Raw genomic sequence first — 27,489 nt, 5'->3', positions numbered from 1 at the left:
AGGTACTAGAAGCAATAAAACTGGAGTGGGGGATCAGGCTTGGCAGAGATGGGTTTTCTTGTGCTGCAAATATGTTTGAACTTGTGGTGTGTAGTGCATGTGACAACCTTCTAATACAATTTTTGTCTTTTCTTCCCCTCCTCTCCCCCATCTCTCTCCCCCTCTCCTTCTTAACTCCCCCCTTCCTTTTTCCATCTCTGGTGGAAACACAAGGAGCTGGTAAGGAGCTGCGCCTTCCGTCTGCTTTGGTGTTTGTGCTGATAAACTTCTAGTTGCTAACCTTTTGTCTTTGCCAAATCTTGCCACTCTGGGGGGCTTGAAAAAGCAGTTTTCTTTGTGTTGCAGTAAGCTTCTTCTCATGGCCTTGCAAAGACATTTTGTGGCTTGTGACACAAAATCCAAATGGCTTCCTGCTCATCCAAGTAAAATGAACACCTGCTAATAAAGTAAACTATTGGCTGATTTGCCACTTTTTGTGGCTTCTTAAATCTGCCACTGCACTCTCCCTAATGGTTGGGCTGGCTCTGGTTAGAGATGTGAAGGCCCAGAAAAAAACTGGAAAAATTCGGAAAAAAGTCCCGTCTCCCCGTTTTTTCCCTGAAGCCTTTTTTGTTTTTTTCTGAAAAATTGGAAAAATAAAAAATAGATTATGGAATGTTTTATTTTAACATGATGAATAAAGTATTTTAAGATAAGGGATTCAAATATTTTATAAATATTTTTTAAAAAAATATGTATGGTATCAGATTATTCTAATTTCTGTGAGGACAAGGTTACAAACTGAACTCTCCAATGCAAGAACAGGATACATTTCTTTCTTTAGGTGCTGTTGTCACCAGAAAAGAAAAAGGTTTCAGTTTTGTTTTTGCATGCGTGTGGTATGCATTGGTTCTGTTCCTCTTCACTAGGCCTCAAAGCACTGGAAGAAAATATAGAGCAACAAAAAGGGCCTGAAAGTATATGTGTTGTTGTGGCAATCAGAGAAGTGTTACGAAAAAAAAAAAGAAATGAAAATATTTTAAACATTAAATGCTGTAAAACAGTCTTTAAAAAGTGAAATAAACTAATTTACGCATATAGTAGTAGCTAAAGTGGTTAACAGACCACACACATCAGTGTGAGGATATACATAAGGTCTCATGGGCAAAACATGGGAGGTGGAGTAAGCATGTTGCATAGCAAACAGTGATGAATGACAAGTTACATTTCAGTTCCTGTTTGGATACACTGTATTTTTAATATGCTAGTTGTGATAATTTTCTGCCCATTAAAATTATCCATAGTTATATTTTATGTTTCTAAAGGAACAGAATGACTTTCAATCTGGAAAAGAAAAAAGAAGTGCTATTGTAGCATTTTTTCAATTTTTCTGAAAATGTCCGTTTTTTTTCTGGGAAAAAACGGAAAAAAGACAGGTTTTTCCCGAGTTTCAAAATTTCCGGAAATTTTACATCTCTAGCTCTGGTAGAAGAACAGTTCCTCCTAGTTGCTGGTAGTATGCAGGATGTCATCTTGTATAAGCTGATGACTGATGACTAAAATGCAGGAATGCCCTTTAGATCTTATCAGTCTTTCAGAGCAAAATTCACTTTCAGCAAAAGGGAATAAAAGCCCTGTTGGATCAGACTGAAGGTCCATCTAGTTGTCTCATAGTGGCCAACAAGATGCCTCTGGAAAGCCCCTAAGCAAACTAAGAGTATAATAACCCCCTGTCCCAGTGTTGAACCCCTGTGTCAGAGGGCTTGGTATGGCTACTCTAGAGTAACGACTCCAGCATGGTCTTTTAAGGTTTTTATTAAGTGCTGATTATTTACAGTGTTCAGAGCAGTAAAAATGCATCCTTAAGGTGAGGTGTCTGAACTCCCGAATGGCGATTGGCGCGTTTTCTTCCAGCACCACAGCTTTGGCAGACCCAACCTCTTCCCCCTACGTTTGCGTCGCAATTCGGGAGTTGGGGGAATTGGCCTCCCCCCTGTGCGTCCTACTTCCTGTCCCACCTGCGGCCTGGGCTCCACAACCTTGCCTGAGCCTCGGACACCACTTCCTGACTCTCCGCTGGAGGCAGAGCTCTCCTTACTCTCTCCCGCGCTTGGGGATGGGCTGGAACTTAAGATGGGAGGGACTTCCCTGTATCCCTCGTCCCTCACATCCATCCCCCTCCCAGGCTCCTCTCCCCCCCTTCCTAGTGGCTCTCCGCTTGCTGGGGACGAGTGAAACCCCAAGAAGTCTGTGGCATCCGAGCCTGTGGGTGTAAAAATTTCCCCCCAATCCTGCGATCTTTCTCCTTCCCCCTGAGAAGACGGGAATCCCAAGAAGTCAGTGGCGTCAGAGCTGGTGGGAGTAAAAATGTTCTGCCAGTCCTCTCCTGCCTCTGACGTCGTTGACCTCGGTGAAACCCACACCTCTTCTTCCGTGTCCTCAAATTCCGCTTCCCATCTCCATGGAGAGCTGCTGCCTGCTATCCCTTCCTCCTGCCCCTCCCCCTCTCCCTCCCTTTCCATGTGCCAGGGCTTGGGCCTGTGGGGGAACAGGGCGTGGAACTCTTCCACTAAAAATTCCTCAGGTACTTCTGTGGCCGGTATCCACTCATTGTGGGACGGCGGAGTGTCCTCCCATGCTATCAGGTACTCCAGTCCTCTCACCCCTCTCCTTGAGTCTAAAATCTCAGTTGCCTCATTGAGCTGTCGGGCGTCTCCCGTCTCCCCCCCTCCCTCTGGAGGCTGATCGCTGTCCCTGAACCTGGTACTTTCCCTGTACGGCGACAGCAGCGATCTATGAAACACTGGGTGCACTCTCATGTCCTCCGGCAGTGCTAGCCTGAAGGCTACCGGGTTGACCTGTTGCGTGACCGTGAAGGGGCCCAGCCTCCTGGGTGCTAACTTCTTGCATCGCCCCCTGGTGGGAAGACCTTCCGAGGATAACCAAACCTTGTCCCCCACCCTGATGACCTCTCCCGGTCGCCTGTGGCGATCTGCCCCCTTCTTGTACGCTTCCTTGGCCCTCTCCAAGTGTTCTCTGAGCTGCTGGTGCACCGTCTCCAGGTCCTCTGCCCAATCCTCTGCCTGTGGGCCCTCTTCCTCCTCCTCCCCCTCCCTCTCCGGGAAAGATCTGAGGTCGCGCCCGTAGTTGGCCTTAAAGGGCGACACCCCTGTGGAGACGTGCACCGCGTTGTTGTAGGCAAATTCTGCCAGTGGCAGGCGATCCACCCAGTCCGTTTGCCTCTGGCTGACGTAACATCTCAGGTACTGCTGCAGAATGGCGTTGACCCGCTCCGCCTGTCCATTGGTTTGCGGGTGCCTAGCCGTCGACAAGCTGACCTCCACCTGCAGGAGGTTCATGAGCCGCCTCCAGAACCTGGAAACAAATTGGCGGCCACGATCCGAAATAACCCTTAAAGGCAATCCATGCAGTCTGAATACGTGGTCAACAAACAGTTTGGCCGTCTCTTCTGCCGAGACCGCCCTGGCACACGGTATAAAATGGCACATTTTGGACATGAGGTCCACCACCACCAACACTGCGGTCTTGCCCCTGGACGACGGCAGGTCTGTGATGAAGTCCATGGACACTACTTCCCACGGCCTGTGCGGTGTGGCTAAGGGCTCCAGCAAACCAGCTGGTGGCGCTCTGACCACCTTTGCTCGCTGGCAGGTGTCACATCCCCTTACATAATCCCGAACATCCTCCCGCACCCCTGGCCACCAGAAGTGTCTCATGACTAGGTGAGTGGTTTTGTCCCTTCCAAAATGACCCGCCGTTGGGTTGTCGTGCATCTGCTTGAGGGCCTTACCTCTCAGCTGTTTGGTTGGCAGGTACAGGGCTCCCTTGTAAAAAAGCAAACCCCTCCTTTCCTCAAAGTCTTTGGCCTGCTCCCCCCCCCTCTCAGTTCTCTGAAGATGCGGGTGGCAAATTCATCAGCTGCTGTCAGTGCTGTGAGTTCTGCCTCGCTCACCACTGTTGCTCCGCAGGACCATGCTGATGGGGGGAAAATATGCCTGGGTGCCGGTGGCAACTCCTCCTCCATGTACTCTGGCTTGCGGGAGAGGGCATCCGCCCTGACATTCTGCTCTCCCGGGATGTAGTGGATGGAGAAGTTGAAGTTCGAGAAGAACTCTGCCCACCGTATCTGCCGCTGGTTGAGCACCCTGGCAGTTCTCCAGAACTCCAGGTTCTTGTGGTCTGTGCACACCTGGATGGGGTGCTTGGCGCCCACCAGGAAGTGTCGCCAGTGCTGGAACGCAGCGTGGATCGCGAGAAGTTCCCTGTCAAACACTGTGTAGTTGCGTTCCGGCTGGGTCAGCTTCCTGGAGAAGAAGGCACAGGGTCTCCACTCTCTGTTGGCGTCCAGTTGCAACAGAATCGCTCCCAGAGCCTTGTCCGAAGCATCTGTCTCCAGGCGTAGGGGCGCATCCTGCACCACGTGGAACAGGTGCTGGTCTGAAGCGAATACCCTCTTGAGGCTTTCGAACGCTGCTTGCGCCTCTGGTGTCCACCGGAACTTCTGCTTGCCTCTCAGGCAGTCGGTGATAGGAGCCGTGACGCGAGAGAAGTTCTTGATGAACTTCCTGTAGAAGTTCGCGAAGCCTAGTAGGCGTTGGGCATCTTTGCGCGTCCTGGGGCTGTGCCAGTCCAGGATGGCCTGCACCTTGTCCTTGTCCATCGCCAGCCCCTTGTCTGACAGCTTGTAGCCTAGGAAGTCCACTTCTTTGGTGTGAAACTTGCACTTCTCCAGCTTCACATACAGGTGGTTGTCCTTCAGGCGCTGCAACACCTCCCTGACATCCTTCACATGCTGCACTGGGTCATTGGAGTAGATAAGGATGTCATCCAGAAAGACCAAGCAGTTCTTGAAGAGGAGGGACCCCAGGACGTGGTGCATGAAGGCCTGGAAGCATGCTGAGCCCCCTTGCAACCCGAAGGGCATCACCAGATATTCAAAAGAGCCCAGAGGCGTGAACATCGTGGTTTTCCATTCATCACCCTCCCGGATCCTAATCAAGTTGTACGCCCCTCTTAGGTCGAGCTTGGGGAAGATCTTGCCCCTGCGTGCCGCTGTCAGGAGATCATCCACTCTGGGCATGGGGAAAGCCATTGGCTCTGTCACCGAATTCAGCCGTCTAAAATCCACCACCAGACGGCGCTGTTGCGTGTCTTTCTTGTCCACCCAGAAGACCGGGCTGCCCCCTGCTGCCTTGCTTTCTCTGATGAACCCCCGCTTGAGGTTCTTGTCGATGAAAGCGCGCAGATCCTCCAGTTCCTGATCTGACATGGCGTACAGCTTGGCTGGGGGTATAGTTGCCCCTGGCACCAGGTTGATCTGGCAGTCAAAAGGCCTGTGTGGGGGTAGGTGGTCGGACTCCGCTTCGCTGAAGACCTCCTGCAGGTCCCAGTACGGCTTGGGTATTGCCTCACCCCCCTTGACGTGCATGGTGGCCACCGTGGCTATCGGAGGCCCCTCCCCTGGTTGGTGCTGCATGCAATGTTCCAGACAAAAGTCCGATCCAAAAGTGATGCATCTCTGGTGCCAACTTATGGAGGGGTCGTGGCGCGTCAGCCAGCTCATGCCCAAGACGATGGGGGGGTCTGAGATGGTTGTGACGTTGAAAGCCAGTGTCTCTGAGTGCCTTCCCACCGTCATTCTCATGGGGGGGGGGTTTGATGCGTGATGGCCCCTCCCAGCAGCTCTCTGCCGTCAATGGTGGCCACGTGCAGGGGAAAATCCAGCTGCAGAAGTTGGATCTGGTGCTCTTCCGCAAAGTTTCTCGAGAAGAAGTTGGCTGAGGCACCACTGTCAATTAAGGCGAGGACTGTCAGGGGATAGCCATTTGGGAGCGTGAGCGTGACTTCTAGAACCACTCCTGCTCTGGGAGGGGTGGGCTGGCTGTGCTCCTCTCTGTGCGGGTGGGCGGGCGGGGGCTGTTGTCTGCTGACTGTGCCTGGCCGCTCCCCCTTGTCTCCTGCAGCCAGGCTGTCTCGTTTCCCTGCTGTGGTGCTGCGTCAGCTGGGGAAGGTACAACCGTTCCCGCCTTTCCTTGCCACTCTCTGCGATGAGGGCAGTCTCTGACGCGATGCCTGGGGGAGTTGCAGAGAAAGCAATTCCCGCCTCTTCCCTCCTTGCGTCTTGGCGCCGCCGGGGTTTGAAAAGCCCGCGCGCGCGCTCCTCCGATCTCCATCGGTTCCGGCTCTGGGCTTGGCCTGGGCGGGTGTGGGGGCGGGCCCTGGGGTGGGGTTTGGTGATGTGGTCTGTCCTGGGAGCGTGGGAACCAAGGTTTTGCTGCGCGCGTCGCTTGTTTGTCATTCCATCTGGATTCCTGTCTCACCCCCACCGCTAGCGCCGCTTTGCTTAACTCATCCATAGTTCGCGGTTTGGGACCTCTTGCCAGCTCATCCTTAACGTCTGCGTGCAAACCCATGTAGAAGGCTGATTTCACTGGCTCACTTTGCAGATCCCACCCCAGTTTGTGCACCAGCATGGTGAATCTCGCCCAGTAGTCCCTAACTGTCGATTTTCCTTGTGTTAAGTTATGAAGCTCCTCTTTAGTGGCCTCCATTTCACTGTCACTAGCGTACATTATTTTTAAAGCTTCTAGAAATAATTTTGCGTTCTTCATGCAAGGATTTTTTTGCGCGATGAGCGGTCTTACCCATTCTCGGGCGGCCCCCGTCAAATGCTCTATGATAAAGGAGACTCTGTGCGCGTCATCTGGGAATTCTGCTGCATGCAATTCCAGCGCATAATTTATTTCTGTCTCGAATCCTAGGTACTCCCTAGGGTCGCCGCTAAACTTGGTGACTAGGCTCTGTCCCCTTCTCACTTGGACTAGCTGCGGCTGGGGCACCCCCCCACCTCTAGCGGCTTTCTCCTCTTCCAACTTCTTCTGTAGGTCCAAAACCATCACCCTTAGCTGTTTCTCAGTCTCCTCTTTTGTCCTCACCTGGTCCACCAGCTTGTTCAGCTCCTCCTGCGCCCCTCGCGCTTCCTCCTGAGCGGCATGCAATTGCTGCTGTGCGTGCGCTGTGAGGTTCTGCAGCTCCTGCTTCGCTGCTTCGGCCTCCAGCCTCCAATGCTCAGCCTCTTGAGCGCTCATCGCTGCACTCCAAAGTAGCCAAAAAAAAGATTCGGGAGTTGCTGTCAGAGGGCCTGGTATGGCTACTCTAGAGTAACGACTCCAGCATGGTCTTTTAAGGTTTTTATTAAGTGCTGATTATTTACAGTGTTCAGAGCAGTAAAAATGCATCCTTAAGGTGAGGTGTCTGAACTCCCGAATGGCGATTGGCGCGTTTTCTTCCAGCACCACAGCTTTGGCAGACCCAACCTCTTCCCCCTACGTTTGCGTCGCAATTCGGGAGTTGGGGGAATTGGCCTCCCCCCTGTGCGTCCTACTTCCTGTCCCACCTGCGGCCTGGGCTCCACAACCTTGCCTGAGCCTCGGACACCACTTCCTGACTCTCCGCTGGAGGCAGAGCTCTCCTTACTCTCTCCCGCGCTTGGGGATGGGCTGGAACTTAAGATGGGAGGGACTTCCCTGTATCCCTCGTCCCTCACACCCTGCATTTGCTATTTGACAGTCATACTGCTTTTGAACATGGAGACTCCACTTAGCTAAATATTTTCATGATTTCCCCCCTGAACCTTGTAAATCCATCTAGGACAACGACAGTCATCGCATCTCATGGCAGTCATTTCCTGCACATTTCCCAGCTTGCTTTTTGCTTTTGAGATGGGTGACCAAAACCATGTGCGTTGTTCCAAAAATCAGATGAATAATCAAGATTGTTAGCTAGTCTGATCTGGGGTGACATCACATTCTAATCTTCATCCCAACAATACATAGATGAGTCAGACTGATCAGTCCACAACAAAATTTCCATCTGTCATGTAAAACCAAAGGAAACGTTTGGGGGACATAAATGCCTCCCCTCCAACTTGGACTGTCTAGTTGTGACAGTCTCTGGTGCTCCAGAGTAGGCATGGCCAACTTTGGTTATGTCTCAGAAGGGTGCTGTGTCCCAGTTTAGCCCTGGGTTGGAAGCAATCCTCAGAATGGGTAGGACTAGAACCAGTGGGCGGAAGTGACAGCCAATTTCAGCTAAATATCAAGACAGAGGTTCTCAAACTGTGATGTGCAAACCACTGGTGGTCCATGGGCTCCGTGCAGGTAGTCAACAAATAAAAAAATGGGGAACAATTGAGAATAGCTGTACTTTGCTCTGTACCTGATCAGTTATGTGTATGTGTGTGTGTGGTTTTAATTTAGTGGTTTTAATTTACTTAGTGGTTTTAATTTAGTGGCTGCTATTGAAACAGAACTTATAGTAGTCAACACCCATCTGTGACAGTTTCTTTAAAAAGAAATATGGGTAGGCAGCATTTGCTAAAATTCAGAGAAGGATTTCCCATCACTTTAGTATGGCCCTTGCTTGTGTTCCCCCAACTGTGCAAATTGCCCAAACAAAATGAGCCCCTTCATATTTCTAAGGCACTTCCATGTTCACATAGAGGAATTGCCAATTTCTTGTTCTGGCTACAACCTCGTGTGCTTCATCAAATACTACTGTACTCCAGAGACTTTCCCTGGTTTCGGGAGCAGCTCTTAGGGCTGTGATGGGTGAAGCCTTGAATACTGTGTGTGGCCCTCTGCATCCATTTCTCCTATTCATATTAATGCAAGTGGGCCCACAACAAAAAGTTGCAGAATGCAGTGCTCCTGTTGAGGGTTCAAACCAAACAGCTGTGAACTTTTCTTAAAAACTATATTCCCTTCCCCTCCCCGCTTCCCCGGTTTTCCTTTGCAACTCCTCCAGAATGCTTTCCGCATGCTTTGGGGCATGCTCAGGACTCACTGAACTGTTTTTCTAAATATTTTTGTGTGTGTGACATTAAACCATTTTAAAAAGCCCATAAGAATGCCTTTCTCCCACTTCTGTAAACTTTGCCCCCCACCCTAAGCCCCCTTATATGGGAATAGTGCCATTTTGGCTCCAAGAGGATCTGCACTCAGAGAATGAGTTCACTATGTAGGGTATAATTTGCATAATTTATTCCTGTTGCAGAATTAGGAAAATCTGGGGCAGTTGGGCCTACACAATAGTGACCGCCGAGGACTCATTATCCCTTTCCCCTCTCCCCTTTTCATTGTATGTCTCAGAATTATATTTCGTATAGATTGTTTATATGATTTTATTGCTATATATATGCCAATAAAGGTGTTGGAATTGGAAACTGGATTTTCTGATAGCTGAAGTGGGGGGAGGCAGATAGCACAGGATTCCTGATAGTTATTAAGACTATTCACTGCTGCCATAGGCTCCCTCACAAATCCACACTCCACCCCACCCTGTGTTGTGCATTTTCATGTACACAGAGTCTAGTAATTCTGCACTTCATAGGACTGTTTGACATAATTTGCAGAGGCAATACTGGTTTTACCACAGAGTTTCTATGCACAATAGAGTGCCATACCCAATTGCAGATTCTGGATGAGAGTGGAAATATGGTGTGCATGTTTGCTGTATCCACACTTCACATTTGAAGGTGTCCACTTAAAATTGTTTGGGGGCACCCTTAACATCATGGGTGAAGGGAGATAGATGCTCTCCTCTGGGACCAAAGGAGCAGTAGCTTTGTGTGCCATTCTCTAAGAGGCAGCCAGCTGCCGGGCATCATGAGCTTGACGTGTTGCCATTGCCGCTGCTGCTGCTCCCAGTTCCTCCAGCCTCCCTTCGTATCCCGCACACACACAGAAACACACACTTCAGCTCTCGCCCAGCACACTCCACTCCCAGTTTCCATTCAAAGGGAACGCACCCACTCAGTACAAAAAACCCTGGACATTTTGCCAAATTAAAGAAATCCACTCCAAGTGCTGTGAAGAATCTGCCGGAATTGCCATTCATTTCACTGACCACTTCCACCAACCAATGCGGACTGCTGCGGCAAGTCAGGTTAGGCAGAGCAAGAGCACTCCCAGGCACTCTAAATGAAAAAAAAAGTTGTTCTGTTTGATGTTTAAAGATATGGTACTAAATATACTGGTGCTTTGAATATTTAATAAAATATCAAAGTTGTTCTGTTTGATGTTCAAAATATTGATTTCTTAATTTTGGGTTCAACAAAATAGGGGTCGTCTTATACATGGAAAAATACGGTACTGTATTTTGAGTGTTCATATTGTATTGTTCAATGGTCCATGAAATGATTTATAGGTAATCTGTAGGTGGGCGACAGTTCATTGTTGTGGATAGCAATATTCCAGTATTTGTTTGCCTTTGCACACCATCACAGCAAGGGGACCAAGGTCACCTCTAACATCAATATCCAACATTTGCCATTAATTATTTAATAGTTTGTGAATTTTCCACTGAGTTGCCATTTTAAAACAGTTTTCTATAAGATTTAAAGATAAAGTAAAAGTAACCTCCTGTGATGAGAAATTTCCAAACTCCCACTTGTCAATACAGATGATAGTATATTCATTTCCACAGAGTAAGGTGGGGTGGGGTGCAAGTCCCAAACGGCCGGATAGGATCATCAGGCTTTATCTGCACCTTGTTTTTAATGAAGGTGTTCAACACAGTAGATGCTGGTGAGAAGTCTTTGGATGCCGTGATCTCAAGGCGTCCTTTAAAGGTCATGTAGAGATAACACCTGCCTGGTGGAGCACATATATTTGTTTGCTTGTAACAATTGCCTCCTGGGCTGTGATTTCATAGCCACTTTAATCTGATGCAGCTATTTTTTGCCATTGTTGTTTTGAGAACAGCCTCTTCCAGCGTCTTTAATGTGCAGGACCAAAGGAGCAGGAAGGTGAAGCACTTGCAGTAGCTCTTCAAAAAGACTCTGGCCTTGATGCAGCCATAGATTTCCCATCAGAGCCCATTACAGCCACCGTGCTGCTTCCAAGAGCACTGGCAGAATGCCTGCCCCTCTCTAGCACTTAGCAAGAGGAGAGGCTGACTTGTAGTTAATAGCAGAGCTCTCTCTAGCTCAGATGCAGAATGGTGCTTCCCTTAAGTGAGAAGGGACCTTCTTTTCTAGGGTAGGGCTGACATTACCAGCATTTCAAAGGCGGAATTGATGTCGGGGGGGGGGGGGATTTCCGAAAGGCAGCAAGTCAATCAAAAAAATCATGGCTATTTTGGCATTTTTGTAAACAAAAAACAAAAATACAATAACTCAACAACTGCCTCAACTGGTGTGGGAGACTGTTGCTGAGGACTCATCTCAGATATGGCACAAAGCTGCCTCTGATTCTCAACAGCCACAACAATGGAGAGACACCTCATTGATTCATGGCACTTTGCCACACCTTAGCAGGGCAGTGGCTAGCCGTCCTAATGTACACATGGCTGTCTTGTTCCCTTGCTCACCCCTCTTGGAGCAAGTCGCTGGGTGTTTGGGAGCTAAGTTCTGACCTGTTCTGCTTCCATCAGGACACCAGGCCTCAGGTCTGTTTGTCCTCAAGCTGCTTCTAGTTTGGATAGCTCTTGGTTCTCCTTAAAAACCCCTGTGCCTTTTGGCAAGTAACCCTCTTGCATTCTGTCACAGCCTGAGTTGCAAGCACTGCAGAAAACCATTGTCAATGTTGATTGGAAGCTCTGAAATAGCAAAGCCACCATGTAAACCTAGCCCCACCTGGTGTTTCCGCTATGCACAGCTTGCTCCTTTGCAGAACTCCTTTGGTTTAGGAGAGGTTGTGGCAGGACACAGAGCCTTAAAATATTTTCAGTGGAACCATCTCAGGTGTAAGAACAAAAGAAGAGCCCCTGCTGGGCCAGGCCAGAGGCCCATCTAGTCCACTATCCTATTTTCCATAGGGCCTGTGATACATCAAGGGCTGCCTCTCCCCACATGAACTGACCCAAGCCCTGCAATCGTCACCTGAGGCCCTTATTTGTGTGTCCAATCCACAAGAAGTCCAGGGTGTGGCAGCATGAGAACAGGGCCTTTTCTGTTATCACTCCCTGCTTGTGGAATGCTCTCCCCTGGGACCTGGGACCTTCATTACATATCTTTAGCTGCCAGGTGGAAACATTCCTCTTCTTCCAGGACTTTAGCTAATTAAACAATCTTTTGCCCTTTAAACTGGGCAGGGGAGTAATTATTGTTTGGTTTATTATTATGTTATGTATTTTGTGTTTTTATATTGTAAACCGCCCTGTGATCCTTGGGTGAAGGGCAGTGTATGTTATATGTGTATGCATATGTATACAGTGGTACCTCGGGTTGAGAACCCAATCCGTTCCAGGGTGCCGTTCGCACCCCGAAAAGAATTCAACCCAAGCAGAGCTTTAGCACTTGCACAAAGTGCCAATAGAGCGCTTTTGCACATGCGTGAAGCACGCAGAACGCTTCCGCGCATCCGCGCGCTGCGGAACCCGGAAGTAAACATTTCCAGGTCCGCCGAGTACGCAACTCGCAGCATATGCAACCCGAGGTATGACTGTATATAAGCCAACAAGCTAGGCCTGAGCACACACACACACACCCCATTCAGGGTCCTCAGCTGCTGGTATTGAGAGGCAGACAACCTCTCTGATACCGCAGGCAATATTAAGCTATTGTGACTAATAAACCTGTATTTTTTATCACCCCTGGGTTGGTTACATTTGCAGCAGCCTAGGTCAGGCATGTGAATGTTCTGCAAAGCGCTGCTCTCTTGTAATCCTGCATACCTCTGGAACCTGCATGTCACTTTTTCACATGGAGTGGGAAATCTAATGCAATTAAATGTAATGGAAATTATGTGGGTAATTAAACAGCCTTCTCCTCCTCCCTGCACTTTAATTAATTTCTTATTTGAACCAGTTTTCTGATTTCCTGCATGTTGATTGCTGGAATTGGCTCTCACACATCTCCTTCACAGGAAGAAAAAGGAAATGCTGCTTTGGCTGGCATTTGAGAGCCACTTCACCCAGGGAGCTGTGAGACCTGTTATTGGAAAACAAAATATACTTGGATATTGTCTGAATTCCACCCCCTTCCTTGCTGCCCCCCCCCCATTTTGGAAAAGGGGTAGGGACTGTCACATAATCCCTCCAGAAAGGCCGGATCGTTTGTTAGTCTTATTAATATAACCCCCTTTTAACCCTCCCCACTCCTGTTTTAAATGAACACTCAACTTTACCAGGTCAATATCTGCCTGGCCATGTAACAGCAGCCTTTTCATAACAATAATTCTTGTCTCCATCCTTCGGGGCATTCCTTGGCCTAATGTTATATGGATGTTTTTGCGTATAGGGAGGTGGCCACCTGTACTTGATTTTAGCATACTATGTTGTCCTTGGCTATTAAGGGTGAAGAAGGCAGATGTAGTTCTCTACAGGCAATCCCACAAGGTCTTTCACCTACAGAGAGAACCCAGCAGCTTTGCATTGTGTTTTGCAGACCTCCATGCTCAGAACCAGAGAGTCACATGGCTGAGTTTTCCTGGGTCTAGGCGGTCTACATCTTCTCTTTTTTAAGTGGCTCATGTGTGTTCACTCCTTTGATCAAAAGTTCACAAGAATGAACAGTTCAGAAGCAGAAGTGCTGCCTCACCCCACCCTATCTCAAACAGTACTCATCTTCTTTGCTCCATGTTTCAGAACAACCCAGGAGCCAAAACAGGCTTTGCTAGACAGCTGTGTGGACGGAGCCAAAGTGAAACAGTGGTAGTTCTCTTGGCTTCCCTAGAGCAGCCTTTGTGCTGGCTGGGACTGATGGGTGTTGTAACCCCAAACATCTGTAGGGCACCAGGTTGGTGAGGACTGCTGTAGGGTGTTCCAACCCATGTTTGGAGCCCAAGGCATGTTCAAAGCCAATACTTGAAAGAGCTTAGCGTCTGAATGAAGATGCAAACCAGTATCTCTTGGTCAGGTTTTTTTTGTACATAAGAGGCCTGCTGGATCAGGCCAAACACCCGTCTAGTCCGCCATCTTGTTCTCCCAGTGGTCAGTCTGATGTATATGAGATGCACTGGCGACTCATGCTCTTTGCTGGTCTGCCCATTTGCTGGTCGGCCATCCCTATTCATATCCATGAATGTCTGCAGGACTGGAAGGGCCCAAAAAGACAGGCATTGTAATCCCATCACTAAAGACCAAATTCTGCTTGCAAAAATCCTTATAAGATTCCTTACAGGTTCTTACTGTAAGGAGCAGTGCACCACAATTAATTGCAGAGCAGCTTGTTTCAGGGGACTAAAGCATAGGTCGGCAACGTCCGGCCCATGGGCCGCATGCGGCCCACAAAGGCTGTTTATCCAGCCCATGGTCCGCCCATGAACCGAGCCGCCCGCTCAGCAAGTCCCCTGCACACTGCGCTAAAGCGGCGCGGCACGGGGACTCACTGAGTGGCGCCGGAAATGGCGCCTGCACAGACAGTGGAAATCGCGTCTGCGCAGCCACAGAAGTGATTTCCGGTGCTGTGAACATGCGCAGAAGCCATTTCCAGCTTTCTGGACATGGGCAGCTCCAGAAATTGCTTCTGCGCATGTGCGACCCGTGTCCGGCCCATGGACAATAGTCCATGTGAATGCTCCAGCCCACGGCTGGAAAACGTGTGCTATAGGGGGAAACAACCAACCCTTTTCCAACTGACTACAGTGGTACCTTGGTTCTCGAACGGCTTAGTTCTCGAACAAATCAGCTCCTGGATGCCGCAGACCTGGAAGTAAGTGTTCTGGTGTGCAAACATTTTTCGGAAGCCAAACGTCTGATGCGGCTTCTGCTTGAGCACAGGAAGCTCCTGCAGCCAATTGGAAGCCACACCTTGGTTTTTGAATGGTTTCGGGAGTCAAACGGACTCCAAGAACGGATTAAGTTTGAGAATCAAGGTACCATTGTAGTTCAAATCTGACCTAAGGGGAGAGAAGTTCCTGTTTGACCCAAGTTACTCCTTTCCAGCCAGTGGGGGGAATAGCTCTCCTTGCTTCTCAGCACCATTAGTGGTTTCTATGGACTAAGCACTGCAGTAGTGCTTCAACATTATGCCTGCTGGGGCTACCAAGAGTGTCAGGTTCGCTAACAGAGCATCTCTTCTGTTCTGCTTGGCCCTTGTGAAGATTGCTTGGAATCTGTTGATTGCGGTTGGGAGGGTGGTTTGGGGAGGTGGAGAAAAATAAGGCTGTGTGCTCTGATATTTGTTTGTTTTTCTCTCTCCACAGGAGGAGCTAACTAGCACCAGTGTGGAACATATCATAGTCAACCCCAATGCGGCTTATGACAAATTTAAGGACAAGCGAGTGGGCACTAAAGGACTAGGTAAGTGTTTCTCCATAGGCCCTTTCTTGAGTATGTGTCCAGGGTGGTGGGGGAGCAGTAGATCCGGACTAGAAAATGTACCAAAGAAAAGCATTCAAAGCAATCTTCAAAGAACCCAAGGATTCTTCTTTAAAATGCCTTAATAATTTACAATAATAAGGTTATATACATGCTGAACATTTCAAATAACTTACTCCTAGTTTAGCTTATGTCTGCCAGTAATTTGTCTCTTTGCCTGCAGATGTGAGATGCAGCACAATACATGCATGACTTTCTTTCCGTTGTTGTTGTTGTTGTGTGTGTGTGTGTGTGTGTTGGACGTACAAAATGTTAGCGTGCCCTTGGATGGAGAGCTTCAGGTTCGTTCTCAACCAGAGGAAGCAACAGGGTTTCTTTTGCAGTTTTGAACACTGGTCCTTACAGATGATGGATGCCAGCATCAAGCTCAGTAGCCAAGCCCTTGCTTTCCATGCAGAAGGTCCCAGATTAAATTCCTGACATCTCTGGGTAAGGCTGGTGGTGTCCCATGTCTGAAAACCCAGAGAGCCACTACCAAACAGTGTAGACAATACTAGGCCAGGCCTAGCTTGGTATAAGAAAGCTTCTTATAGTCTTCCTAAAACTTGAAGGCACACTTGTGCAGCCAGGCCTGTCTCAGCCCTGGTATGAAGTCTGTGAGAAGTTGGTAGAAAAGGCAAAAGGCCATTCTACAAATATGAGCTGCTGATTAAAGAACTGATAGCTCTAATTGTGAATCCTGTAACTTAATTTTAATGGAAAACATATGAAACTTGAGGCTGTTCAGTCTAAATGTACAGAAAGATTTTTTGTCTTTTGATTTCTAGATTTCTCTGATCGTATTAGCAAAACCAAGAGAACTGGCTATGAGTCTGGAGACTATGAAATGGTAAGTAACTAACTCAGATGAACTGTAGACTGAAAGGGAAACTTTTGCTCTGTACCAAGCAGGGATCTCAGCTGGAGAATGAGATCGTAGACTTAAGTAGAGGCATGTGCTTGGCACACAGTCAGGGCAGGAGATCATGTGGCACCAGTATTAGTTCAGAATCCAAGAAGAGTCAAGTCTAGCCAAGGCCCAGGATCCAGCAAGGCAAGTTCAGATAGAGGGGTCAGTTCATATAAGCAAGGTCAAGGTTCACCAACAAGCAAGGCAGGGAAAACTCTCAGTAGCTCCAACTGGAGCCTGGGATGGAAGTTACACATGGCAGGTTTGGATATTGCTTCAACAAGCCCAGACTGAGCCTTAAATACGGCTCCAGTTTCCTCTGCATCCACTACCTATTTTCCTAAGGGCCCAGGGCTAGGATAGGCTTGTAGTCCAAATCTGCTAGGAGGCAAGACCACCCATCCACCAGCTTTCCTCAGGTTAGCCATTGCCATGGACGACCAGCTTGTGGCATGGGCTCCACAGGAGCAGGAATTCATGGCATTCTTGAACTTTCCATTAATTGCCCTGCCCAGTTCTGCCTCTGGCCTCATCAACCACTAACATGTCACCTCTAGGAAGTTGCCCAGATGGGAGGGTGACCCTCAGGTTGAAAAAGACTTCTCATTGCTGAACTAGACTCTATATATACACAAAAAAGAACTCTCTCACAGAAAGAATTGAGAATGGCCCATCTATAAATAAAACTGCTTCTTGGGAGAAAAGCAATGACAAACCTAGACAGCATCTTAAAAAGCAGAGACATCACCTTGCCTACAAAGGTCCGTATAGTTAAAGCTATGGTTTTCCCAGTAGTGATGTATGGAAGTGAGAGCTGGACCATAAAGAAGGCTGATCGCCGAAGAATTGATGCTTTTGAATTATGGTGCTGGAGGAGACTCTTGAGAGTCCCATGGACTGCAAGAAGATCAAACCTATCCATTCTTAAGGAAATCAGCCCTGAGTGCTCCCTGGAAGGACAGATCGTGAAGCTGAGGCTCCAATACTTTGGCCACCTCATGAGAAGAGAAGAATCCTTGGAAAAGACCCTGATGTTGGGAAAGATTGAGGGCACTAGGAGAAGGGGACGACAGAGGACAAGATGGTTGGACAGTGTTCTCGAAGCTACGAACATGAGTTTGACCAAATTGCGGGAGGCAGTGCAAGACAGGAGTGCCTGGCGTGCTATGGTCCATGGGGTCACGAAGAGTCGGACACGACTAAACGACTAAACAACAAATAAATAAAACTGTAGGGAGTAAATCCCACCCCTGAAGTGATCTTCCTAGAGCCAGCCTTGGAACAGGAGATGGGGGTGAGATGGAATTGTGCTAGCTACTCTAGAACCCCCCAAAATTCTGGTGTTGCTGTTGACCCGAGAATCTTACTTTACTTTTAAGCTAGGGGAAGGCCTTGGTGTGAAGGAGACTCCCCAGCAGAAATACCAGCGTCTGCTGCATGAAGTTCAGGAGCTGACTGCTGAAGTAGAGACAATCAAGGTAAGATCAAGGTGGTCTCTGTTCTTGTTTCCTTCTGGCCCCCTTGCAGCTCCTCTGTGGGCCCTGTTGATTTGGACCCACCCATCTTCTTGGTCTAGTCCTCGGGCCCAAATGCAAAATGAAGGCCTTTGTTATCCAATAAATTGTCCTTGCCTTGAGCCTATGTGCTTTACTGCTGTGGTTAGTATCAGTACAAGGGGGAGGTGCCCAGGGTCAGAGAGGACCGTGCCCCAAACAGTTACTGAATGCCAGGCTTTCAATGCTGCTATCCCTTCTTCCACAGAGCACCGTGAAGGAGTCAGCTGCCGAGGAGAAACTGACATCAGTTGCCCTTGCTAAGCAGGTGGCCAGCCTGAAACAACAACTCGTCTCTACCCACCTGGAGAAACTGCTGGGGCCAGATGCAGCCATCAACTTGACAGATCCTGATGGTGCTCTAGCCAAGTAAGTCAGCATTGCAGTTTCCCAGGGCTTAGTCCCACAAACTGCTTAGCCCTGGAAAAACATGTCTTCATAAGAGTCCATCTGAACCTGCCCTCTGCACCAGGGTTCGAAATTCCCATTGTTCTTAGGCGTATTTTGCAACAGGGAATTTAATTAGTGTGAGCAGTGTCTGAGCTCTGGGCACAGTACTGTGCCTAATATTTCAGATTAAAACTGCAGAGTGGAAGGAAAGGGGGATATTTTTTGCCTCCCCACTTCCAGCTATTGTCTGACTGGAGAAGAGATCCCCTCTTAAGAATATTAGGGGGGTGAGCAGGGGAAGGACTAGACCATGTGAAAAGTGGACATAATGTTTTAGCTGCAGTTCATTCATTTTCAGCTTAGTATTCTTATAAAAAAGCGTACTTAGACATTCCGTTGCTGTGCCCATAACCTACTGGTAGGTTTAATAAGCCATTTAGCTCCTGGCTTTCATATCTCAGTTTTTTAACACTGCTCTGCACCTCAGAGTAGGTCATGCAAGGCCAAGAGTGTCAACTTCTGGTCAAGCAGGAGTGCTGAGATTGTGATGGGATCATAGGACTGGATGGGGCCATGGAGCCATCAGCTCATCCCCTTAAGGCAGGAGTGGAGAGTTGAGTTGGCCCATCATGACCTAACCATTGACCAGGCTGACTGGGGCTGCTGGAGTCCCACAAGAACCACAAGGCAACCCATCCTTGCTTTAAGGGAGTAGATTATACCCATAGATAAACTTGCATAATGCAGACCATCAAAGAGAATTGTGATTTTTTTTTTGGTGTGAACTGGGGGAAATTGTCTGGAGAATTTCCCACTGGTTCTAAACTGATGGGGATCAGAAGCAGTGTGCTTTTTTGACTTTTCTTTTAGTAAAACATCTTTTTTAGTTTTGTTAGTTTTGCAGTCTGTATAAATTTCCCGCAGGGAAGGAAATCAATAAAGTGCATTTAGTGTGATTTAAATGCTATTTTCAAATATTTGCCTGGAAATTATTTTTATTGGAATGCTTGTAAATATTTAAATACATAGCAGCACAATAGCATACCTTTCCCTTTCCATTATTTAGATTTTAAGAAAAAAATATAAGCAGGGAAAATGGTTAACATACTAATTTTAGCATGCCTGAAGAGCTATGTGCAGAAATATATGTGCTTTCTAGGGATGGTCATCTGAAAAAGTTGATTACAACCATTTTAGATTTGATCAGTTGCCCAGTTGCTGTGTACCATGTTCAAAGTAAATTTCTAAACACGGACCATTTCCCAACTGACATTGGCTGCAAACATACAGAGGAGAAAAGTTTCTCCATCTCTTCTAATTATGCTCATGCCCCTGATTATTCCAGTCTCTGATCCAAAACCCATTGCAGCAGATGGTAGCTTTTATAGCCAGTGTAGTCAGTGGGGACCTAAGCCATGTACCCTCTAAACATTTGTGGCCTCTTCAACTTGTCAGGCGTTTGCTCATTCAACTGGAAACAGCCAAGAGTACTAAAGTGCCCCCTGCAAGTGGGAAGAGCCCAGCGAAAACTACGGCTGGCCCAGGAAACATGGTGACTTATGAACTGCACTCCCGGCCTGAGCAGGACAAATTCTCTCAGGCTGCCAAGGTAAGAACAGGAGTATTTGATCTTTGAGATCCCTCTGGGACTTATAAGGAAATAGCTAGGCTGGTGAGCTGATTTGTACAGCAGACAGGTGCTTTAGCAGCGCCCTCATTGTATGCAATTCAACTGTGCCTTTTTCTCTCCAAGCTCAGCTCTGGGGGCAGGAGAGCATTCTGTTGCTTTATGGGGTGTTTGATTTGAGTAGGGGAAAGCCTATTGTGCACAGCGCTGGTTGGTTAGTACTTGTGACATCACAAGGACCCAAAGCTCCAGAGCATTTTTGTGTCCATATGTGTCTTCACTTGAAGAGAGCTAGGATGCTGCTGGAGACTGGGAGCATCAGGGTCTCAGTAATGTCTAGGAATAGTTCCCTTCCCCTGGGACTCAGGATATACATCAACTTGGCTTGTGTGTCTGTATGAAGCTAATGTATTTTATATTGAAGAAAGGAATTTCCAGAATGCAGAGCCTTTTTCCTAAGCTGCTTCCCTGTCCCTATATACAGGGCTCGTGGAGATCTTGAAGCATAAATAATTTTTGTGAATCTTCTCCTTCCCTCCCCACCACACACAAAGTTTGAGCCTTTCTCACCCCATAGCCGAATAGAGCATCACAGAGTAATGAACCTTACTTATTTTGTCTCCTTTGCTTTCCCCGCACTTTCTCAGTCATCCTTTAACATCTGCATCACCCAGCAGTCTCTGTGACTTCATTCTGAGTGCTTTAGAGTTAATGGGGTTATTGACTTACTTATTCTACAGTCATGAAAGCTTAGGAAGGCAGGAGTGGGAAACAGTGATAATGTCTTCTGGTAATATTCTATACAGTCCAGGGTCAGGGTTCCCCAGAATGTGGACTGGAACCCTGTTGGGACTGTGGAAAAGAAAGATCTGGCTGTAGGTTCCAGCTTCAGGTTGAAGTGGTGGTGGGAAAGGGTGTCATTAATCATACCCTCCTTTTTGGCCGTCCACCTAGGCCAGGGGTCAGAAAACCTTTTCAGCAGGGGGATAACATATAGATCAGGCATCCCCAAACTGCGGCTCTCCAGATGTTTTGGCCTACAACTCCCATGATCCCTAGCTAACAGGACCAGTGGTCAGGGATGATGGGAATTGTAGTCCAAAACATCTGGAGGGCCAAAGTTTGGGAATGCCTGATCTAGATCAAGGGAAGTAATAGTACCACTGTATTCCGCTGTGGTCAGACCTCACCTGGAGTACTGTGTCCAGTTCTGGGCACCACAGTCCAAGAAGGATATTGACAAGTTGGAAAGTGTCCAGAGGAGGGCAACCAGAATGGTCAAAGGCCTGGAAACGATGCCTTATGAGGAACGGCTTAGGGAGCTGGGTATGTTTAGCCTGGAGAAGAGAAGGTTAAGGGGTGATATGATAGCCATCTTCAAATATATAAAACGATGTCATATAGAGGAGGGTGAAAGGTTGTTTTCTGCTGCGCCAGAGAAGCGGACACGGAGCAATGGATTCAAGCTACAAGAAAGAAGATTCCACCTAAACATTAGGAAGAACTTCCTGACAGTAAGAGCTGTTCAACCGTGGAATTTGCTGCCCAGAAGTGTGGTGGACTCTCCTTTTTTGGAGGTCTTTAAGCAGAGGCTTGACAGCCATCTGTCAGGAATGCTTTGATGGTGTTTCCTGCTTGGCAGGGGGTTGGACTGGATGGCCCTTGTGGTCTCTTCCAACTCTATGATTCTATGCTTCTCAGGAGGGAGAGGATTGCGAAGCATCTTCATTTGCTCCCTCTGGTCTTTCCAGATTGCGGAATTGGAGAAGCGGTTGGCTGAGCTGGAAGCAACAGTTCGCTGTGAGCAGGATGTCCAGGTGAGGCATGAAGGCAGTGGAAGTCCTGGGTCCATAGAGAATGTTTTGGGGGCAAGGGGGAAGAGGCCGTAGCTCAGGGATAGAGCATCTGCTTTGCATGCAGAAGGTCCCAGTTCAATACCCAGTATCCCCAGGTAGGCCTGAGAGATACTTTGGTCTGAAGTCCTGGAGGGCTGCTGCCAGTCAGTGTAGACACTATTGAGGTAGATAGACCAATGCCTGACTTGACAGGCTCCTTAAGGGGTAATGGGAACAGGTGTAACAGCAGGCTAGATTTTTTGATGAACTCATGGCCTCATTTGTTAGCTGCTACTGAGATTTTCTCCAGTGATGCATTTAGGACAGCATCTACTTTGGCCCTATATGCGTGCTGTAAAATTGTCTAGGAGGTGTAATGCCTGGAGCTGGTTACAGGGCCTGAATGAATTAAATTGTACATGGCCAGCCAGTGGCTGAAAATCCACAAGTGGCATAGGCAGCTGAGTTTGTAGCGCTCCTGGGCAAGAGCAGAATGCCCTGGCCATGCCATAGAGTCAGACTGCTGGACTAGAAGCAGCTCCAGCCCAGAGTGCAGGAATTACATGGCTATTGTTGAGTGTGGTGCAGTGGCATTGCCTCACACTGCAGTCTGGCTTGTGTCATGCTTGTCAAAGGCTGGCCAGCACTGTCCTAATCAAAACCTCCCCCACCCCCCACCCCTCACTCTGCATTCTCTCTCTCTCTAGAATCCTCTGTCTGTTGGACTGCAGGGAGCTAGTCTTATGGTAAGCTGTTGGATGAAGTTTATAAGTGGCCTGTGCCTTTTGGGATTGGAAAGGAATTAAAGAGGATGTCTGCTTCAAAGATTGGGGCATGAGGATTGTCTCTTTATCCTGGAGCTGCTGGGAGGCCAGGTTGGGCGTGATGAGTGCTGTGCAAAGTGTGTGTGTGTGTGTGTGCAAGTGTACATGAACAAAGCACATTTGTTTGTAGGTGGAAGGGAATGAGATACTATGCTGAAACGTTGAGAAAAATAGCTTCTATGTCAGGATTAAGGGAAATAGGTTTGCACCTCCCTCTATAAGATGTTCTAGACAATATGTTCTATGTCTCTGTGGATTAAGTCCCTTTCTTTTTCTTTGACTACTGAGCTGAGGTACCGTATTTTTCGGACCATAACGCACTTTCCCCCTCTTAAAACGGAAGGGAAAAAGTTGCTGCGTATTATGGAGCGAATGCAAGAGCCAGAGCCCGTACAAGAGCCAGAGCCACGCACAGTGGGAAACCGGCTCTCGGGTTGCTTCCGTGACTGCGAGCGAGGTGAGAGGAGAAACGGAAGGGAGCCCCTTCCGCCCCTCCTCCCAGCTTCCTTCCTTCCTTCCTTCCTTCCTTCCTTCCTTCCTTCCTTCCTTCCTTCCTTCCTTCCTTCCTTCCTTCCTTCCTCTTTCTCCCTCTTTCTCTTTCTATCTCTCTCTCGCCCCTTCCTTCCCTCTCTCTTCCTCTCTCTCTCTCTCTCTCTCTCTCTCTTTCACCCCTTCCTTCCTTGTCTCTCTTTCTTTCTTTCTTTCTCTCCCTCCTTCCCTCTTGTTTTCCTCCTAAAAAAAAAAGGTGTGTGTTATGGTCCGAAAAATACAGTAATCTGTGCCAAGTAAAACTGAAATTTTGCAACCTAAACAATTTTTGCAAATTTACTAAATATTTCTCATATTTTGCAGAATTTTGTCTTTAAAAACTATTTTATATAATTTATTCTGGTTTTGCTAGTCATCAAGAAGGCCAAGGAGCTATGTAGGTTGCTGAAATTTCTGTCTCAAACACACACACCACACAGCACCACCGAAAACCCATTTAATCTACACCTTTGGTACCTGAGATTCCAATTTGCATTATTTATGCAGTATGAAGCATATATTCACAACAGTGAAAACTAGAAATATGCTGTCTTTAAGGAAAAAATGTAAGATTCTTGAGTAGCTGAATTTTCCATCCAAGGTTGTGTTCCACTGATGGTTGGTTGTTGTTCCTGTACAATTGCAGCATAGACTTATCCCCATGTATTACCTCAAAGAGCTGGTGATATTCGGGGGGTGGGGCGGTGTGTCACTGCATCTGGCTGGGACAAATATTACATGGGGCAGGAAGAGACGATGGTAGGAAAGGCCAACCTGAGGGCCGGAACTAATTTCACAAACTGATTTGAGTTAGCCAACTAAAGTTTTGCCTACAGGCATGTGGCATTTCCCCCCTCTAAAACACTTTCCCCATGTCACATCATATCCATAGCAAACTGTAGAGATCCTGCAGGCCAAAGTCAGCTCCTTGGACACAGCAACCCTGGACCAGGTGGAGGCAAGGCTACAGGTGAGTCTTCGTCAGCCGCAGCATTTAGGGCATGTGGAAAGGACTAAGTGATTTTGAAAGTTCTGGCAGGCTCTAGCTTTCCTAATGGCAGTTCTTCATTCCTAGAGCGTCTTGGGGAAAATGAATGAGATTGCCAAGCACAAGGCCACGGTGGAGGATGCAGACACCCAAAGCAAGGTCAGACGTGTTTTCTCTCTGTAACTGGGCACACGATAAAACCCACAGTTCCACTTTATGTATTTGTAAGACAGCATCTTGTTGACTCGGTCCTGTATACCTGAAGGAGCATCTCCACCCCCATCGCTCAGCCCAGACACTGAGGTCCTCCTCTGAGGGTCTTCTGCTGGTTCCCTCACTGCGGGAAGTGAAATTACAGAGAACCAGGCAGAGGGCCTTCTTGGTAGTGGCGCCGCGCCCTCCCTTCAGATGTCAAGGAGACAAAGAACTACTGTACATAACATTTAGAAGACTGCCTGATGGGTGGAGTATAAATAATAAAAGTAGTAGTAGTTGTAGTTGTAGCAAGGTGCAGCTTTCGCCTGCTATTACCAATCAGGTCAGTGTGATTTCCTGATCCTGGTGGCAAAGAGCATTGTTTTCCTTGTGGGTTCATAAGGCTTCTGCCAACTCTGGAAGAGGAAGAAGGGTAGAGACATCAGTTGTGGATGTTCCGATTCCCTGCCAGGCTGTGTCTTGGTGATTCACACACAAACACAACACCCTGGTAAATTAGAGACTGCAGCTCTTCTGTGCCCCAGAAAATAGTGAATAAAGAAAAGGGGGTGACAGTTGGGAATGGCTTACCACACAGCCTGATGTCTTTTTTCACACATGTGTGTACGTCATCTGATGACTCAACATGTGATGTCTGCCTGTTTCATTGTGTCAGCTGAGCTCCACCATAGAGCATAAGAACATAACGTTAAGAGCTGTGCTGGATCAGGCCAAAGGCCCATTTGTCCAGCATCTTGTTCTCATATTCAACAGCCAGCTCCCTACAAGAAGCTTGTGAGCACGACCGCAGCACCGCATTGGATGATGTGAACATTTTGTCTGGTGTTCAGAACTCTGCTGGCTCATTCACCTGAGCAAGTCAGCATTTGATGCTGTAGTCATCAAGGGATGAACGCAACATTATTTGTGCACTGGCCCTTTGCTGACAGACTTCTCCTTTTGCCAGCCAAGCAATGAGATTGTGAGCAAAACTAGATTACATTTTTGTCATCAGTATGTATATGTGTTCATGAACACATGGGAAGTTTGGGGGGGGGATGGTGATGGAGAAAGATGAGTGGCCTAAAGTTGGAAGACCAGGTTCCCACTTGGACTCCCCCTCCCCTTTCTGATAGCTTTCTGCCTCCCCCCCCCCCAATACAGGTGCATCAACTCTATGAGACTGTGCAGCGCTGGAACCCTCTGGCCAGCTCCCTCCCTGAGGTGGTGCAGCGCCTGGTTGCTGTGCGGCAGTTGCATGAACAAGGTGAGCCTCTGAGCCAGGCAGGGCTATTCTCTAACTCGGGAAGGCAGAAGAGTAGCCTCGGCATTTGGGCCTCCCATTTTTGTTTGTTTGTTTTGCCATTGCCATTTTTTTCTATTTTTTTTTTACACTTGAAACAATAACATTTCAAATAAAAGAAATACACAATTGATATTGACTCCCCTTGCCCTCCTTCTATCATGCATTTTATTACTCCCCCCCCAACTACATATTGTAATTTCTCCCTATATCTCATTTTCCTCATCTTCACATCTCAGAATGTTTTACTGCTGAATTTATTCTTTTTTATGCTTAATTTATTTTGCAAAAAAACCATAGACAAAAACAATCCAAGATCAATACATATTACAAAAAGAAAAGAAATTGGTTTCATACACAACAGATTCCATTATGACTTCCGATTATTCTGTTACTGTTAACTTCTTAATATGTTCATACTACCGGTATGTCTCTACATAATCCATAAAACATTTCCAATCTTCCTCAAATAGTTTTTTATCCTGATCTCTCTTTGTTTGTCAGTCTTGCCACTTCTATATATTCTGTTAACTTTGCCTGCCATTCTTTCTTCATTGGTATTGTATCTTCCCTCCTCCGTTGCCCCAGTTGTCCTTTATGTCCCCAAGCTGACTTTTTGGTTCTTCTCTGTTACAGCCATGCAGTTTGGGCAGCTCTTGACTCATTTGGACACTACCCAACAGATGATTTCTAATTCATTGAAGGACAACGCTTCTCTGCTGACACAGGTGGGGTTCGGGGCTTTGGGGAACTGCCTGTGGGACTACTCGGGTCTCTACAAGCTGGCCAGTATGGATAGCATGAGTGCACCTAGTTGTGGGGAGAGCACCCAGCTGTATATTCCACTGTTTCTGAGAATAAACTGCAGCCACTTCACACTCCAAAGATAGCACAGATCCCTTTACCACAACTATGAGATGTAGACTTTGTAGTGCAATGTGCCTGAAGCCAGCTTCCCACAGAGCACGTCCTGGAGGATCCTGCCATTCTCCATTCTGTGGACATGACCAAACCAGCATAGATGTCACTGGGACAGAAGTGAGAACATGCTGGGAATGTGGGCTTGGGGGAGCACATCTTTGCTGGAAACTCTGCCCTGCCATACACACATTTAGAAAATGGCAACTTTGCTGCTTTAGAGCGAAGGGGGGGGGTGGACCTGGGGCCCTCCAGACATTGTTGGACTTCTGCTTCCACCATCCCAGGCCACTTAGCCATGCTTGCTGGGGTTGGTGGGAGTTAGGAGGGGCTGCAGCTTCCCCACCACTGCTATAGAGTGTACTGCCACCCTGAGAGGCAGCAGGTTGAAAACCAAAGTGTACGCAGACTATTTTGAAAACCATATTGCGGCATTTGTGTGTCCTAAGCAGAGCCAGGTGATTCATTGCTCTGACTCACATGCTGGTAGGTAGTCATGGTGGAAGATGTTCCCTTCAGCTGCTCAGGCAAGCCCTCCATATGGCTGGCATCTATCCATGTTCTTTCCATCCATCTCCCTCTAGGTTCAGAAGACTATGAAGGAGAACCTGGCTACCGTGGAGGACAATTTTGCCACCATTAATGCACGGGTGCAGAAGCTTGCCAAGTGAATCCCCTTAAGAAAGTCTACAAAGGCAGGGCACTGAGGTTTGCCTGCTGTCCAAATAAGCACTAACTGCTCCGCCCCTTCCCTACCTCTGTACCTTTTGTCGTGTGCACTTAGTGGGAATTCAGCCTTGATGAGGGCTAGTGGACTGAGTGCTTATCTCTGTTAGAGGGCAGGTGTGCAACCTCCCCCCCCCCAACCTCTTGCAATGCTTTGCACCCCTGTGGCAATTGATGCTGACTGCAGAGGGCAGTGTTGCATTCCAGATTGGAGGGAGGGTGTGCTAGAGAGGGAACCAACTTTGCGTATCCACCTGGGAAGTTGTACTCACTGCTGCTTGGCTCAGAACAAGGAGCCTTCTACTTGGAAAGATTATCTTACCTCTCAGCCTGGCATGGAAGCAGATCGTATTATTGTATAATTATTTACGGTCATTAAACACTTATGCTTA

The 27,489-nt window shown here is 47.8% G+C and overlaps 1 protein-coding gene across 2 annotated transcripts in view; it reads left to right on the top strand.

Annotated features, from left to right (window-relative positions):
* DCTN2 (dynactin subunit 2) overlaps nucleotides 1-27,489 on the top strand; it is a 47,775-nt gene extending 20,286 nt beyond the window's left edge. The window contains exons 3-15 of one of the 2 annotated variants that reach the window (XM_088662838.1): nucleotides 15,147-15,243; nucleotides 16,089-16,150; nucleotides 17,590-17,688; nucleotides 17,972-18,132; nucleotides 19,609-19,762; nucleotides 21,532-21,597; nucleotides 22,323-22,361; nucleotides 22,783-22,896; nucleotides 23,860-23,937; nucleotides 24,043-24,114; nucleotides 25,315-25,417; nucleotides 26,090-26,181; nucleotides 26,956-27,489. In XM_088662838.1, the coding sequence (XP_088518964.1) occupies nucleotides 15,147-15,243; nucleotides 16,089-16,150; nucleotides 17,590-17,688; nucleotides 17,972-18,132; nucleotides 19,609-19,762; nucleotides 21,532-21,597; nucleotides 22,323-22,361; nucleotides 22,783-22,896; nucleotides 23,860-23,937; nucleotides 24,043-24,114; nucleotides 25,315-25,417; nucleotides 26,090-26,181; nucleotides 26,956-27,042 (1,224 nt within the window). In that variant the 3' untranslated portion in view covers nucleotides 27,043-27,489. The remainder of the gene's footprint in view (nucleotides 1-15,146; nucleotides 15,244-16,088; nucleotides 16,151-17,589; nucleotides 17,689-17,971; nucleotides 18,133-19,608; nucleotides 19,763-21,531; nucleotides 21,598-22,322; nucleotides 22,362-22,782; nucleotides 22,897-23,859; nucleotides 23,938-24,042; nucleotides 24,115-25,314; nucleotides 25,418-26,089; nucleotides 26,182-26,955) is intronic. The other variant, XM_088662839.1, reaches the window with a different exon arrangement.

This window comes from Zootoca vivipara, chromosome 2, assembly GCF_965207765.1.
Source record: "Zootoca vivipara chromosome 2, rZooViv2.hap1.1, whole genome shotgun sequence".
NCBI lineage: Eukaryota > Metazoa > Chordata > Lepidosauria > Squamata > Lacertidae > Zootoca > Zootoca vivipara.
Note: the sequence above shows the minus strand (reverse complement) of the source record. Positions and strands in the feature narration are given on the sequence as shown.